The 15,324-nt window shown below is 46.5% G+C and overlaps 1 protein-coding gene across 3 annotated transcripts in view; it reads left to right on the top strand.

Annotated features, from left to right (window-relative positions):
* The window catches only part of COPS7B (COP9 signalosome subunit 7B), a 24,662-nt gene extending 17,742 nt beyond the window's left edge, over positions 1–6,920 (top strand). For all 3 annotated transcript variants that reach the window (XM_040450695.1, XM_040450696.1, XM_040450694.1), the window contains one exon: positions 5,169–6,920. In XM_040450695.1, coding sequence (XP_040306629.1) covers positions 5,169–5,327 — 159 coding nt within the window. In that variant the 3' untranslated portion in view covers positions 5,328–6,920. The remainder of the gene's footprint in view (positions 1–5,168) is intronic.
* The last annotated feature ends 8,404 nt before the right edge of the window (positions 6,921–15,324 follow it).

The raw sequence follows: 15,324 nt of genomic DNA, 5'->3' as shown, positions 1-15,324 counted from the left end.
TCTTTCTTTCTTTCTTTCTTTCTTTCTTTCTTTCTTTCTTTCTTTCTTTTATTTTTGAGAGAGAGAGAGAGCACAGACGGAGGAGGGGCAGAGAGAGAGGGAGACACAGATCCGAAGTAGGATCCAGGCTCTGAGCTGTTAGCACATAGCATGATGTGGGTCTCGAACTCATAGACTGTGAGATCATGACCCGAGCAGAAGTCGGACCCTTAACTGACTGAGCCCCCCTCAGGCGCTCCTCTTTTTTTTTTTTTTTTTTTTATGTAAGTTTATTTATTTATTTTGAGAGAGAGAAAGCGTGAGTGGGTGAGGGGCAGACAGAGAAGGAGAGAGAGAGAATCCCAAGCAAGCTGTGTACTGTCAGCGCAGAGCCTGACATGGGGCTTGAACCCACAAAGTGTGAGATCATGAACCTGCGCCGAAGTCGAATGCTTAACCAACTGAGCCACCCGGTCTCAGTCAGGTTTCAAAGGGGGACTCGTGGAATTTGAAGATTTCCCTTACTCTGTTATATGTATTCCTTGAAAATAAAACCTCTCTTGTATATGTAAGACCATCTCTTTGTCACATGCCTGACCCGTAGTAGGTGCTGAAATGTTTGTTGTACTGAATATTTCTGGTACACCCTGTGTGTTGGTGGACTGCTGAACTAGACTTTTCATGAACTAGAACAAATTTATTTTGGATACACACAGCCCCCTACATGCTTGTAGGTACATACCTACCAAGTCTGTGAATTGGTTCAGTACATTAATTTTTAACCCTACTTCTAGCTATAGAAGTATGAACTACATTTAATTTAGCACTAGCCAACAACATATACAATTAGGATAGAAAGCCTGCTGTTTCTCTAATCTGTATAATTCTCCTCTTAAATATGGTGACCTCTTCTCTGTGCTGAGATTGATGTCTCAGCAAAGTAGGAAGGGCTGAGCACTCTCTCCTATCCTTGATACTTCTCTGTAAATCAAACCGTGGAAACATGAGGTTTGGAGGTGAACCGTGCCCACCTGACTTGGGGTGGCCTGTGTGAAGCAAACCATATTGTAACCTGGTTAGTAGCTGGCTGCCCCATTGTGCCCAGACTGTTGCTCATAGTGCGGTAGGTGGTGGGCTTGGAGTGTGGTCACTAGCAAAAATGAATGATATTAATTTTAGAATTTTGAGTGGTTCAAGTTTATTTCTGTGACAAATGGCATCTGATGAAAGAAGGCACTGACTAATGTTGGGCCATGACCAATACTTGAGAACAGTGTGGGTTCCTTAAATTACAGATATTAAAACAAAAAAGAGAGGGGCGCCTGGGTGGCTAGGTAGGTGAATCGTCTGGCTCTTGATTCCGGCTCAGGTTACGATCTCACGGTTTGCAAAGATGTAGCCCGCATCAGGATGTGCACTGGCAGCATGGAGCCTGCTTGGGATTCTCCCCCCTCTCCCCCCTGCTCTCTCCCACTCATGTTTTCTGTTTTTGTCTCAAAATAAATAAACATTAAAAAAAAAAAAGGACCTGTGCATGTGGATTTGTTGGAAAACCACAGCTGAGGTTACTCCTGCTGGCAGAGCCTGATGCTGCCACCAGGTGGCGGTGATAATTTAATTAAATTTTGAGAGAAAGAAATTTGAGAAAAATATCAAGGCCACTTCCACCACCAATTAAAACAGTCTACTGACTTAACAGTCTTTTAGAAAACCTGGAACAGACCAGTATGAGGAGAGAAGGAACATGGTCAAAACCCAGAGCCTTGTCAGTTTTCCATTCAGTAAATGCATAATCTGTGTAGGATACTTATTGATCATTCCCCAGCTTAAGGCACATGGAAGGCTAGCTGTTTTTTGTTTGTTTGTTTGTTTTTATTTTGAGAGCGAGAGGGAGCGAGCGTGCACATCCAAGAATGAGCAGAGGAAGGACAGAGAGAGGGAGAGAGAGAATCCCAAGCAGGCTCCATGCTGTCAGTGCAGAGCCCGATAGGGCTCAATCCCAGGAACCATGAGATCATGACCTGAGCCAAAATCAAAAGTCAGATGCTGAGCCACCCAGGCATCCCAGTTTGTTGACTTGAAAACAAATCTATTAAGAATGAATGTGTAATTCTGTCATATTCTGCTTGTACTTATGCTTCTGTTACCCTTAACCCAACTTTTTTTTGGCATTTTTTTCAACTAAGTTGATCTTTTATTTGTCCTTAAATTAGATTGCTTGTTCTCAGAGGGAAAAACTTGATGTTTTTTTCCCCCCCAAATCTTATAACAGCAGCTTTTTTTCTGGTGAATATTAGTTTTGAGAGCCTTCCCTGTTAATGAAGTCAGTCCCATCATAAACTGCTTAGGAATCTTCTCTCCTTTTCTGCCTTTCACAGAAGTGATACATATTAGTTACAATTCCAGCATACCTGGGGGAGATAGAACATTAACATTGTGAGCTATTTCCTTATCTTGCAGCCAACAATCTGGAGGGGAGGTAATGATTAGTTGAAACAACACGAAACACCTTTTCATTTATATTTGATTTTGGAATGTATCTTTCTTTACATTTGAATGTGCTTATGTCTGATGTTCTATGGAATGTCAGCATATAGCTCTTGCTACATTCACAAAATAGGCTGTGTTCCAGGCATGTAGGTGATAAACCGTAACTGGGCAAAGTAAGCTGCTTTCCATTCTGCAGAGAATCCCAGGGGGTTAAGTTAGTGATGGATCTTGAGTCTGGCGGCTGCCAGAGTACAGGGTGCCCCCGCTTCCTCCTGGAGGCTCATTCTCACCACTCCCCGCTCTCCTCATCTTTGACCTTCCCAGCTGTGACTCTGCTTCCTCTCGTCCACCTTTGCCCCACAGCCGAAAGTTTTCCTCCCCCAGGAGGCTCTTCTCCCTCCTTTGGCTTGAATATTTAAAGTCTCTGATGGAGTTAGGCTATAGTCTTGTTAGCGGGTACAGTCCCATTTGAAAGTTTCTGAGGCCCATGGTTTGTAGGGCTTGACAAACTCTAGGTCATCTGGTAAATGAGATGTGATGTCCTGCCAACTAGCTACTCAAAGAAAATTGGAAGGGGCCAGGGACATTTAGGCCAAAAAAGACAAGTCATTGGGATGTTTGCCATCACTTGAAGGGTGGCTCTGTGAAAGAGGAAGTGGACTTGTCCTGATTGTTCCACGTGGCCACAACAGGTTTAATTGGTGGACCTACCTTGGCAGCCAAAATACGCCTTGAAATAAAACAAACAAAACCTAAATATCTCTTTTACAAGATAAAAGTGGCAGGCCATCCATTTGCTTCAGATTCTTCTCTACTCTATCCCCAAGTAACTCTCCTGAACAAGAGATCCCAAAGCAGGCAGTGACGCCCTGGGAGGTGTGCCGCCTGGGGTTCGAGATGGCATGTCTTGGACTGACTGGACACAGGACGAAGCCACACTTGACTTAGGCTGCCCTGTGTCTTCAGTGTCCCAGCCCACAGCCCTCTGTTAACCCTCCTTTCAGAAAGGTTATAATGTTGATCAAGGTGACATCAGTTTAGGGCATGGCTGTTCCTTCATCACAAAACAACAACAAAAACCAAAATAAATGATGAGCTTTAATCTAGTCAAGGCTCATTCTGCAGATGATAGATCTGCAAGAGCCTGGTGTTGGCCTCAGTCACAGCATTGTTTTGTCTCTGGGTTGAACTGCCTCTTATTCCAGCTCCTGGTAGTCTAACTGCTGAGAACTTTTGACCCCGACAATTCCCTTCTTTATAGCAAGCCAGGCCTGCTTCCCAGAAAACATGGGGGCCGTCAAACTGGGGAAACATCTCTACTTTCTCTTCTTCCTTCCAATGCTTTTCCTCCCGTTTTTCTTCCTCTCATCTGGCTGAAGGGCAAAAGCATAAAAGATCTTTTTTATTTTTTTTTTAACGTTTATTTATTTTTGAGACAGATAGACACAGAGCACGAACAGGGGAGGGGCAGAGAGAGAGGGAGACACAGGATCTGAAACAGGCTCCAGGCTCTGAGCTGTCAGCACAGAGCCCGACGCGGGGCTCGAACTCACAGACCATGAGATCATGACCTGAGCCGAAGTCGGACACTTAACCGACCAAGCCACCCAGGAGCCCCATAAAAGATCTTTCAGAACAGCTGTTGGGGAATGTGTATATAAACAGACACAGGAGGACACAGTTGGTAGAAGTACAGGGTGGTGCAATGAGTTTCCACAAGATAACGATAGTTGTTAAAATGTAAAATGTGCCAACCCTTTGATCTGGAAAGCTCACTTCTAGGAATATGCCCTCCAAAGCTGGTCACACAAGTACGAACAGGTAAACATAGGAGACTGTTCATAGCAGCGCTATACCTAAGTGCAAAGCAAACTGGGAACTAACTTAAAAATTGTAGCACATTCGTAATAACAATATGCAGATGTTACCAAGGACATGTATTCCGATGTGGAAAATGTTCAGAAGTTGCTTAAATATTTTTGAGCCCTCCTTTGTTAAGTGAAGAAAGGTATGCTGAAACCTAGCGTAATCTTGTCTGTCAGTCCTTTTGCTGTGTTTTCGTCATTTGTCACTTGGTTGGCTAAATTTCATCCACTAGTTGTTTATTCCAGAAGGCTCATGGAGCTGTATTTCCAAAGTTCCTATGAAAGTATTTTTAGTTTCATACATGAGCCAGTGGTGAGCTGACTATTGCATTCTTGGGACCTCCTTTTTGTTTCTAAGGCCGTTTTAACCTGGTGTGTTGTACCTCTTTGTCAGATGGTCCACTTCCACTGGCTTATCCTCTCTCATTCTCTCTTTTTTAAGTTTGTTTATTTGGAGAGAGCGAGCGAGCAGGGGGAGGGGCAGAAAGACAGGAGAGAGAGAATCCCAAGCAGGCTCCATGCTGTCCGCATGATCATGACCTGAGCCAAAATCAAGAGTCGGATGCTTAACTGACTGAGCTGCCCAGGCGCCCCGTATTCCCTCTTTTCAACCAAGAAAGTGTTAGTTCCTTTTTTTGCGTGATTCATTTCAACATATCTTCTATGAGTGGCCCCTGCTTGTTTCTCCTCATCTGGGTTTCTGAAGATAATCTCAGATTTTCTTGCAGAGGATTCTGGTTTCTTCCCTGGGTGGCCCCCAGTACAATGAGAACAGGTTTCAGTGAGTTTCTGGCACTTAGAGGCTGAGCACCTTAATCCTGTGTCTCCCTCCAGGTTACCAACATTAAGAAGACACTCAAAGCCACCGCCTCCTCCTCGGCTCAGGAGATGGAGCAGCAGTTGGCTGAACGGGAGTGTCCCCCTCACGCCGAGCAGAGGCAGCCCACCAAGAAGATGTCCAAAGTGAAAGGTCTGGTCTCCAGCCGCCACTAGGGCCGGCTGGGGCAGCTGGCACTCACCAGGCCTGGGTCAGGTGGGGAGGGGACACCAAGGGCCTATTTCCTCCCCTCTCTACCTTCAGTGAGTTCCAGACCTGCCCGTCCCCTCACCAGCGCCTCCCACCCTGTTAATACTGTTCCAGAAGAACCGTTAATCCTTCCCTCACCCACTCCCTCCTCCCCCAGTTCCTTCAGACTCAGGGGCTCCACTGATGCCATCCCAACAGGGTCAGACACTGCCCAGCTTTCCTCCAGGAGGTTCTCGTCTCTGTGTAAGGGCTTGTCTCCCTTCCAGTTTTTCTTTTGCTCCATGTCATTTTGTCAGGCTGGTCATAAGCCGGAGGCAGCTTTAGCCGGCCCACAGGGATGACTGCGGAGGAGGCCCCTCTCTGCGTGAGGAGGGGGGTGTGCCTTCTCCAGCCCATGTACCACAGCTCCCACACTGGTGCAGGTGATCTCTAGCCAGGTATCAAATGCTTTGTTTCCCCTCTCCTGCCTTATCCCTTGTTGGCAGCTCCGATCAGGCCACGGAGGGATGTGATGCTGGGCTATGTTTACTAAACCTGCGGGTTTTCAGCCTCTTAAGCCCAGCTCCAATCTCTCATCCATTGGGAGCACTAACCTCTGGAATCTGAGCACCAGTGGAGGGTGCTGTGGGTCTCCTGGGTGGCAGAAGTTTCTTCCGGGTTGGTGTTCTCTGCTGGCCGCGCTTCCTGCCGCCCCTGACCACTCAGACTGTTTTTCGGTGCGAAGGCCCCAGCTGCCACCCGGGACTGTCTGCCGACACTTGCCCTCCCGAGATCTTTAATCCCTCCCGGCTGTGTCCGTGCTGGGGATGGCAGTGCCCAGGCCCCTCTGTCTGGTGAAGGACCTGTTGCTGCTTCTGTTTCTCTCTTTCTGCCCCTCCTTGGCTGATGACCCAGGGCCCTCTGATGACGGCATTCTCCTGGCAAGAGAAAAGGACTTGACTGGCCTTTCTGAACTTGACTGTTTCAGGTTATATTTTAATTTTTTTTTTTTTTTTTGTACAGGTTCTGATTCTAATACATTTCAACATGCTTTTTTTCCCCTTCGTGTCAATATTTGTTACAGACTAATCGCCGGGGATTTTTCACCTGGTTGGAGGGTGGCATGTGTGTATGTGTGCGTGTGTTGTAGTTGTTGTTGTTGTTTTTAAAGGGGAGGTGGTGGTCCTGGACTGACTTACTCAAGTTCATTGAGAGTAAAAGCACATTTTAGAACAAAAAATAAAAGTGTAGATTTAACGTATGTGACTGTGGAGTGCGGGGTTGCATGGCTGGTGGATCTTGAGGGTCTGGAATTAGGGTGGTTCAGGGAAAATGTGACACTGTTTCAATACCGTGGTGAAAAAATGGGTTTCTCCTTTTTCCAAACTGTCCAGCAGGTGTTGACTGTTGGATTGAATGTCAGCGAAGTATTCTCGCTTCCCTTTTCAGCTGGTCTGTGTGCCCATCTAACCTTGTGCCCGACTGGAGAGTTTAATTCTCAAAGTATGTTCCATGAAACCCCTGACAGATGCTCTGTGGAAAAGGGGTTCCGTTATTAAATAAATACGGCACATCCTCTATCCCACATCCACACTGGAAATTCATTTTTAAGGTCTCAGAAGAGGCCTGAGTGAGGAAACCTATTCCCACACTGATCTCTCCAAATTCTTGGTAATAGCTAGTGGAACACATTTTGAGGAAATCTTTGGAAACATTATCTGTTTCTCAGAAACACCTTCCAGCCTCTTAGGTTTTTACAGATATTCTTTAGATACCTGAAACAGGCACTGTCGTCTTGGCAGGTGGTCTTTCATCCTTATCTTTCCCACTGGCAAGTAGACCAGGAAGCTGGCTTGACTTGTGTGAAGTGTTTGCCCCAGGGCCCTAAGGAGCTCTAGGTTCATCTTCACAAGTCTGCTGTTTGCTTACTTAAAGATGGTAACGGCAGCACTTAGAACATACTTGTCAAGTGCTCTGTAAAGTGTTTCCATGTACAATAAGCCATTGAATACTTTCCACTCAGTCTCCTCCAGCCGGTAAAGGGTAAGTAAGTAAGTATTACCACAGTCATCCTCACTTTCCATATGAGAAAATGGCGACTCAGACTCGAAGTACCCTGATGTAAGTGGCAGACAGACTCCTAGATCTGAGTCAACATCCCGCCATCTTCTCTCTGGTACATTCTAATTTAGCGTCTGCTCCCCAGTGCTTGTGTCAGCAGCACATGTACTAAAATTTGTCCGCTCCCCAGACAGACCCTTGGCATCCTTTTCCTCCTTGTTCCTCCGAGGGCTCATCTTGTTTTAAGTGACACCCCACACACCACAGCCTCTGCTTCCCAAACCCACTTAGCCACTTTGCAAGGACACACAGAGAATGGTGGTGGGTCTTCAGGCATGGTGGGAAGAGCTAGGATGTTCACTGCTCTGTTGGGTTTCCCACTTGCCATGCTGTGATGGCTTGGGCTTCGGTCTGAAATAACCAGAAGGTTTTAACGTATGGTGTTAGAAGGAGTGTCGTCATCAACAGGGCAACATCTTAGGCTGGAGACGCTGCAGCATTAAGCGGAATCAGCTTGGCAGCAGTGCCTCTAACCACCTTCTTTAAGCCTCAGCTGTTTGCTTCCTGAAGTCCTCTGGTCTTTACTGTCCAAACGAGACACATTCTGGTTCCTACTTGGGAAGCAGTAGGGAGGTGGTCAAAGCCCCCAGTACAGACTGTTCATATGTTGTAAGTCTGAGATGACCACCACTGGTGGTAGATTTCTTTTTCACCCTATGCTTCTGAGCCTTAGAAAATGGGGTGATGACCAAAGAACTAAGATGATCAACAGCTTGTGATGTACGATGTATTTGCTGTCTTCTCTGTCTGATGTGCTGGTTGCTGGAAACCAAACCACCTTCTGGTTGTTAGAATTAGAGTCGTATTCTAACAGCCTGAGATTTCAAACATTTTTTTGAAAATTGATTGATTTTTACTGGACCTGAAGGACTGTCACATACTCATGTATTTTGAATTTTGAGCATAACGTACTTTGGTCATTCTGTGATTATACCGGTATCTTCCTGGGGATTCTGTATACAGCTATGAGCATCTGACTGCTTCATTAAGTCTTTTCTTGTAGTTATGCTTGAGATTTACAGATTGAAATCTGTTTTTTTACTAGAAATTTAACTTTGCATCTCCTTTACGTTATCCTGAGGACCTTAAAAAGGATCTTTTAAACTTTATGTTTGTTAGGCAGGTTGTGTATGACTTGACCTCAGGACGGTAAAGGTAGGTGGTAACTATTTATTATCAAAAGGGAATGTTGGGTCTTTTAGGGATAAGAACTGTTCTTTGTTAAGGTTGAAACCCACAAGGAGGTAAGTGATGGGGAAAGGAAAGATAGGGTGCAGCCTAACTCTTCTTGGGGTCATTTATGCCTGTCTTTATACTGCTTTTCCCTAACCAGACCCCACTATGCATTCATCTAGTTACCTTCCCAGACTATCGAGTCATAAGAACTGGGATGGAGCCATGGGAGTGAATCACAGGACTTATGGAGAGGGTATGTAAGTAAATAAGAAGGTCACCACAGAACCCTAGCAACACCCCCAGCTAGACTCTAAAGGAAGAGAGAGGGGCTCCCAGGTCGCTCAGTCATTTAAGGGTCCAGCTCTTGATTTTGGCTCAGGTCATGATCTCACAGTTTCCATGAGTTCAAGCCCTACCCACATTGGTCTCTGCACTGACAGCACGGAGCCTGCTTGAGATTCTCCCTCTCTCTCTGCCCTGCCCCTGCTCACATACGCTGTCTTTCTCAAAAATAAATAATAAACTAAGAACTTTTAAAAATGTTAAAAGAAAAAAAAAAAAAAAAAACTAAAGGAAGAGAGGGATGCCCCTGAAGAAATCTTAGCACGGGCAGAGAAACACAGGAAAATCTGAAGAGATTGAGAACTCATGTAGCACCTCCTATTGCTGCTGGAGAAGTCCCACGACTGCAAGGTGGTGCCACTGCACGATTGTTTCTAAATGTAACTGAGTCCTCAGAGCTGTTGGGCCATCCCAACATCTGTCCTTAGGCAGCACACGCTCATGGCCTACAGCTGTTCGAGTTTCACCATTCTCTTGAAGCAGCTTGTTCCATCACCCGTCACTCTCAGCGGGTGACTGTATTTTCCGGCTTTGTAGTGGAAAGAAAACACTAGGGTCTCCCCACCTTCCAGCCTTACATCCTTTGTTCTTACCGCAGTGGAAAGGATGGCCCTCCTTCCACGTGAGTGTAATTCGTCCACCTGTGCTGTATCGATCCGCCTCTCTTGTCCCTGGCGTTTTCTGCCTCTGTCGCCTTTCATCTTAATGGCTGTGTGTGATGAGGAATTGTATACTTTCAGAGACTCTCCGTGAACCTGATGTCCCCAGCCACCACCTTTTTTCTATTTGACAGTCAGGCTGGAGAGTTGCCTACCCTGTCTCTACTTCCTTCCTCACACCTACATTTGTTTGCCACGTGATGCCTACTGCGAACCACCTGCTGATGAATTTCTTGTCAAGGAGACCGTTGATCTCCAGCTCCCTGATCACTTCAGTCTTTATCTGCCTTCATCTCTGTGTTACAGTTGACGCTGTTGAGCTCACTTATTTAAGTGTTCTCTTAGTGTTCATGGCCTGTCTCTAGATTTGTCTTGTGTTTTCCTGCCAGTTCTAATGTTTTTCAGGGGCATCTCTTCCTTTGGTTTTAGTTGTAGGCATTTGTTAGGGTTCCATGGTGACCTTCTTATTTTACTTCTGTACGTTCTCCATCAGTTCTGTGACTCATTCCCATGGTTCCATGTCTATTGCCTAACACCCCAATCTACTTCCACTTGTTCTGCCAACCTGTGTGGTCAGCAGCCAAGTGGGCATCTGTACGTGCTGTTTTCCAGCTCTACTCAGGTAGGCCATAAATGGTGCCTACCATTTGCCAAGTGTACTATTTTTTAGGGCTGACATCGCAGAATACCACAGACTGGGGGCTAAAAGAACAGAAATGTGTTCCCTCACAGTTCTGGAGGCTGGAAGTCGAAGATCGAGGTGTTGGCAAACTTGGTGTCTCCTGAGGCCTCTCTCCTCAGCTTGCAGATGGGCCCCTTCTCACTGTGGCCTCATGTGGCCTCTCCTCTGTGCATGTATATCCCTGTTGTCTCTGTCTCTTCTTATAAGGACACGAGTCATATTGGATTAGGGCCCCACTTTTATGACTTCGTAACCTTAATTACCTCTTTAAAGTCTATCCTCGAGTACAGTCACATTAGGGTTAGGGCTTCAACACAGATTTGGGGAGAACATAAATTTCATCCTCTCCATCCTTCCCTGTTTGTGGCAGCAGTTTCTCCTGCCATCAGTGCAGCCTCTTGCCACCTCCCTCGTCATCTTTCAAGTAAGTAGTCCCTGTTGCAGACTACATGGCATCCCCCCTCATAAAGTCCAAGTTTCTGTCTGGTCTTGAGAAGCCCCCTCAAGCTGTGGACCCAGACCCTGTCACGTGTCCCTCCCCTCCTCACCCAGTATGTTCCAGTCTTCCTGAACTTCTGTGGCTCAGAAAGCGCCATGCCCGTCTGCACCGTTGGACCTCTTTACCTTTGTGCTGTTTGCTCTGTCTGGGTTTCCTCCCTCCCCTGCCCCTCTCCACCTGGCAAACGCTCATCCATGAAAGCTCCCATTGCCAGGGGTAATCCCCAGTTGCACCATTTGGTACCCTACTCCTTTTTTGGTGTTCCCACCTATTTCTTGCATTATAGTCCTTTGTGATTGATTTGTCCCTCCCCCCCACCAACTAGACCATGAGCTTCTTCGGAGCAGGGGCTGTGCTCCCCTCTCATGCCTCTGTGGGGCTCAGTTAGAGAGAGGCCTTCCCCAGCCCACGGTGCTTGTGCCACAGGAACTGGCAGAGGCACGGTCTCGGGCAGGTGTGGGTGGAGGCGGCTGCTGTGGTTACCTGGAGCCCCGGAAGGTGGAGGCACGGTGACTGACACGGGGAGCTAGTGGAACGTAGAATGGCATCCTGTCGCCGCCCCAAAACCTTCAGCAGGATCTTGGCTCCCAGCGCACAGGCCTGCGTCAGTCTAGGCTTGTCCAGGTGGGGCAGCTAGCGCCTGTGTTCTGGGTGCTGAGGTGAGCGCTCCTCACGGGTAGCTCACTGGATCCTCACAGGAACTGTAAGGTGAGCACTACTGGTTTTACTACTCTGGTTTTACTGGTTTTACTCTGGTTTTACTACTGAGGAAAGAGCTCTGAGTTCCCATGTGGCAGAGCTGGGATTTCTATATCCAGACCTGACACTCAGATGGCACCTGAAATTAAGGCATGGCTGTACCTCTGGGAGGCTGGGGGAGGTCAGCTTCAGGCCCCAGGACTGGGTGTACATAGACGGCAAAGGGGCTCTTGCTCTCCCAGGCTGTTCCTATTCTTCTGTAATTTTTTTTCTCTTAATGTATTGTAAACATCTTTCCATGTTGTGGTGGTTTTAAAGTATGTCTACAAAGTCTTTGCTACTCCTCCCACAAAAGGTGGAGCCTGATTTTCCTCCTCTTGAAAATGGGTCCATCTCAGTGACACATTGCTGTTGAATAGACTGTGGCAGAAGTGATGGCCGAGTGTCTTTTGAGGCTAGATGAGAAAAGGCAATACAGCTTCCCCCTAGCTCTTTCTTGGGATGCATGCCTTGGAATCCTTGGCTTTGCTGATGCTGCCCTGCTGGGAGATCACCCCAAGGGGCAGGGGCAGGAGGAGGGAGGGACGAAGGGAGAGAGCGAGACGCCAAGGCATCTGCATAGTACAGGTGCTACCTAAGAATGAGCAAGTCTTCAGGTAATTCCAGTGCCTAACTTTTGAGGCTCGTGTCAACTGGAGCAGAGACCGGCTCTCCCTGCCAAGCCCTCACAGATGGCAGACTGGTGAGGAAAACACGGTACAGATCTTTCTTGACTTACATTGAGGTTATGTCCTGATAAACCCATTGTAAGTTGAAAATATAAATTGAAAATGGATTTAAAACACCTGACCTACTGGGGCGCCTGGGTGGCTCAGTCGGTTCAACGTCCGACTTCGGCTCAGGTCATGATCTCACGGTTGGTGAGTTCGAGCCCCGTATTGGGCTGTGTGCTGACAGCTCAGAGCCTGGAGCCTGCTTTGGATTCTGTGTCTCCCTCACTCTGTGTTCCTCCCCTGCTCACACTCTGTCTCTCTCTCTCAAAAACAAACATTAAAAAAAAAAAAACACCTAACCCACCAAACATCATAGCTTAGCCTAGTGTACCTTGAACGTGCTCAGAACACTCACATTAACTGTAGTTGGGCAAAGTCATCTGACACAAAGCCTATTTTATAATAAAGTGTTGACTATGTCATGTAATTCATTAAATACTGTGGTGAAAATGACAAACATAATGGTTGTATATATCAGTTGTTGGCTCTTCTTTTTTTTTTTTTTAATTTTTTTTAATGTTTGTTTATTTTTGATAGACCGAACACAAGGGGTGGGGAAGGGCAGAGACAGAGGGAGACACAGAATCTGAAGCAGGCTCCAGGCTCTGAGCTGTCAGCACAGAGTCTGATAGGGGGCTCAAACCCACAGACCATGAGATCATGACCTGAGCTGAAGTTGGTCACCCAACCAACTGAGCCACCCAGGCGCCCCTTAGCTCTTCTGATTGGGTGGCTGACTGGGACCTGCAGCTCTCTGCCGCTGCTCAGCATTATGAGAAGATCATAGCCTAGCCGTGGGTAAAGAACATCACTAGCCGTGGGTAAAGATCCAAATCAAAAATTTGGAATATGGCTTCCACCGAGAGTGTATTGTTTTTGCACCATTGTAAAATCAAAAGAATCGTAAGTTAAATTATCATATATCGAGTACTGTCTGTAAATGCTGCTATTGTTTAGGCTTCTGGCTGGGGAGTGGCTTGTTACTCAGCATTAGCTAATTGGAAGAGATACCAGCAAGAATAGTGCTAGGCCCTAGTTTTGTCCATGATGTAAATGCATCAATTTGTATAGCCATTGGACAATTGGTCATGCAGTATTTATGTGAAAAATCTCCCTATTCATGTAGAGTTTTATAGGCATGTAACAGATACTAGCCCTTTGTCTTTGACGATTGTCCCCTTCACCTCGCATTTCGGGGTGGTGGGGTGTTGTCTCATATCCGCCTGGGTCCGTTCCTCCATGCTGATTTGGCTTCCTTGGGCCTCAGCTCCCTCCTACCCCACGGAACTCCTAGCCTGCCTTCATCCGCGTGGTAATGCTCTCCTTGGGGACCTCTTCCTCGGACATTCAATGATACCCTCTTTTTCTTCACCCCTCTGCAGAGAACTTGGCCTTGCCTACCTGAGTACAGTGCTGAGGCCTCGATCTTCTTGGCTGTTCTCTCCGCATCTCTCAAGGAAAAATACAAATTCTCAGCAGTAAGGAAGACTACTAACAAATAACATTTATTGAATAACTTTTCTGTATAGGGCACTTGGTTTGGCACTTTGCATGGATCACATAATTCAATTCTGACATTAACTTTTTGAAGCATGCATCATTATCTTTTTATTAAGATGATGAAACTGAAGGTCAGAGAGGTGACACGACCTGAGGTCATACAGCTAGAAAATGGTGCGGTCTCTGCTCTCAGCAGGTCTGTAGAACTGCCTTCCTAGATCTCTGTTAAAGAAAAGAATTCCCTAAACTCAACACAATTCCAGGGTGGGTGGCACTTGCCATTGTTAAAGAGCAGCGAGTCCCCTTTATTCACCGTCTTGCTTCCAGACCGTGCCTGATGCCTGTAGATTCATTCATTTGACAAGTATTGTTTGTCTATAGTGTGTCAGGCACGTTCTGAGTGCTGTGAAGGAACCAGAGGACACATCTGACTTCACAGAGCTTTTGTTCTCGTGCAGAGATAGACAGTAAAGGAGTAAAAGAGGTAAAAACCAGCCCCATTACTGTGAGTGTGGGGAAAGGTTTCACGCAACAGCCTCTTGGGGGTTGGCTTCAAAGGAACCACAGGCTTGGTTCTAGTTTTGTGTGTGTGGGCCCCCCCCCCCGGGCGGGTGGGGTGAGCAGTGTTTAAATTTGAAATGGTTGCCTGGTTCACTTCTGGGAGAAGAATGAAGGCATCTTGTCTGAGAACATGGCAATATGAAGACTGGCTCCTCTGGTTATAATTTCTTCACTCAATTGTCTGATGACTTCTTTAGGAGACATTCCTAGAGGTGAAATGTTTGAGAGAGTAGTTGGAATTTTTAAGGTCATTGGTACATAGGACCAAACTCCCCCAAAAGGCCTTGCTGACTTACCTCTGTCCAGCTGTGCGAGCCAGAGCTTCACCACAGGGTACCAGGTGCCCGAGCCCTGGTGGTTTCAGAGGGTGCCCTGCTGGTGTTGAGTACTTTCTGTGTGTGCCTCGTGGGACAAGCCCTGAACAGTACTAGACCTTGCCATTGTGTTCCATTATAGCCAATCTGATTAAGGGGGAATAGTATCTCTTTGACGTTATAGTTTGAATTTCTTTAATTACCAGTGAAGGTAAATATTTTTTATATGCTGATTATCCCATTGCATTTCTTCTTTTGTGACTTTCTTGTTCTTGTCCCTTATTTCATTTCTCCATTGGGGCCATTGCTTTTTTAGGATTTCTAAGTACTACCTAGAAGTCACCAGCAGAGTGCAGCAGTGCACCAGGGTGCTGAAGACATGGTGTTGAAACCTGAACCTTAACAGTGTTATTTTTGACAGATCCTGGGTCCTGGGGGTGTTGGCGTCAATGGGTTCAGGGAGAACTTAGACAGACAAGATGGTTACTTTCCTATCCAAAGTGAATGATTTGTCTGAAAGTGTATGGGTGGGTTTGGAACAAGATGATGACTTTTAAAGGCCAAGACTGTAGGTCCCAGAGTGGTAAATGAATTCTGTCTGGTAGGAGACATCCAGGAGCCCTTAGGCGGAAGGCACTTTTCCTGTCATTGTGGCACT

The sequence above is a fragment of the Herpailurus yagouaroundi genome, unplaced genomic scaffold (assembly GCF_014898765.1).
Source record: "Herpailurus yagouaroundi ecotype Mexico unplaced genomic scaffold, PumYag 202, whole genome shotgun sequence".
In the NCBI taxonomy this organism is placed as follows: Eukaryota; Metazoa; Chordata; class Mammalia; order Carnivora; family Felidae; genus Herpailurus; species Herpailurus yagouaroundi.
Note: the sequence above shows the minus strand (reverse complement) of the source record. Positions and strands in the feature narration are given on the sequence as shown.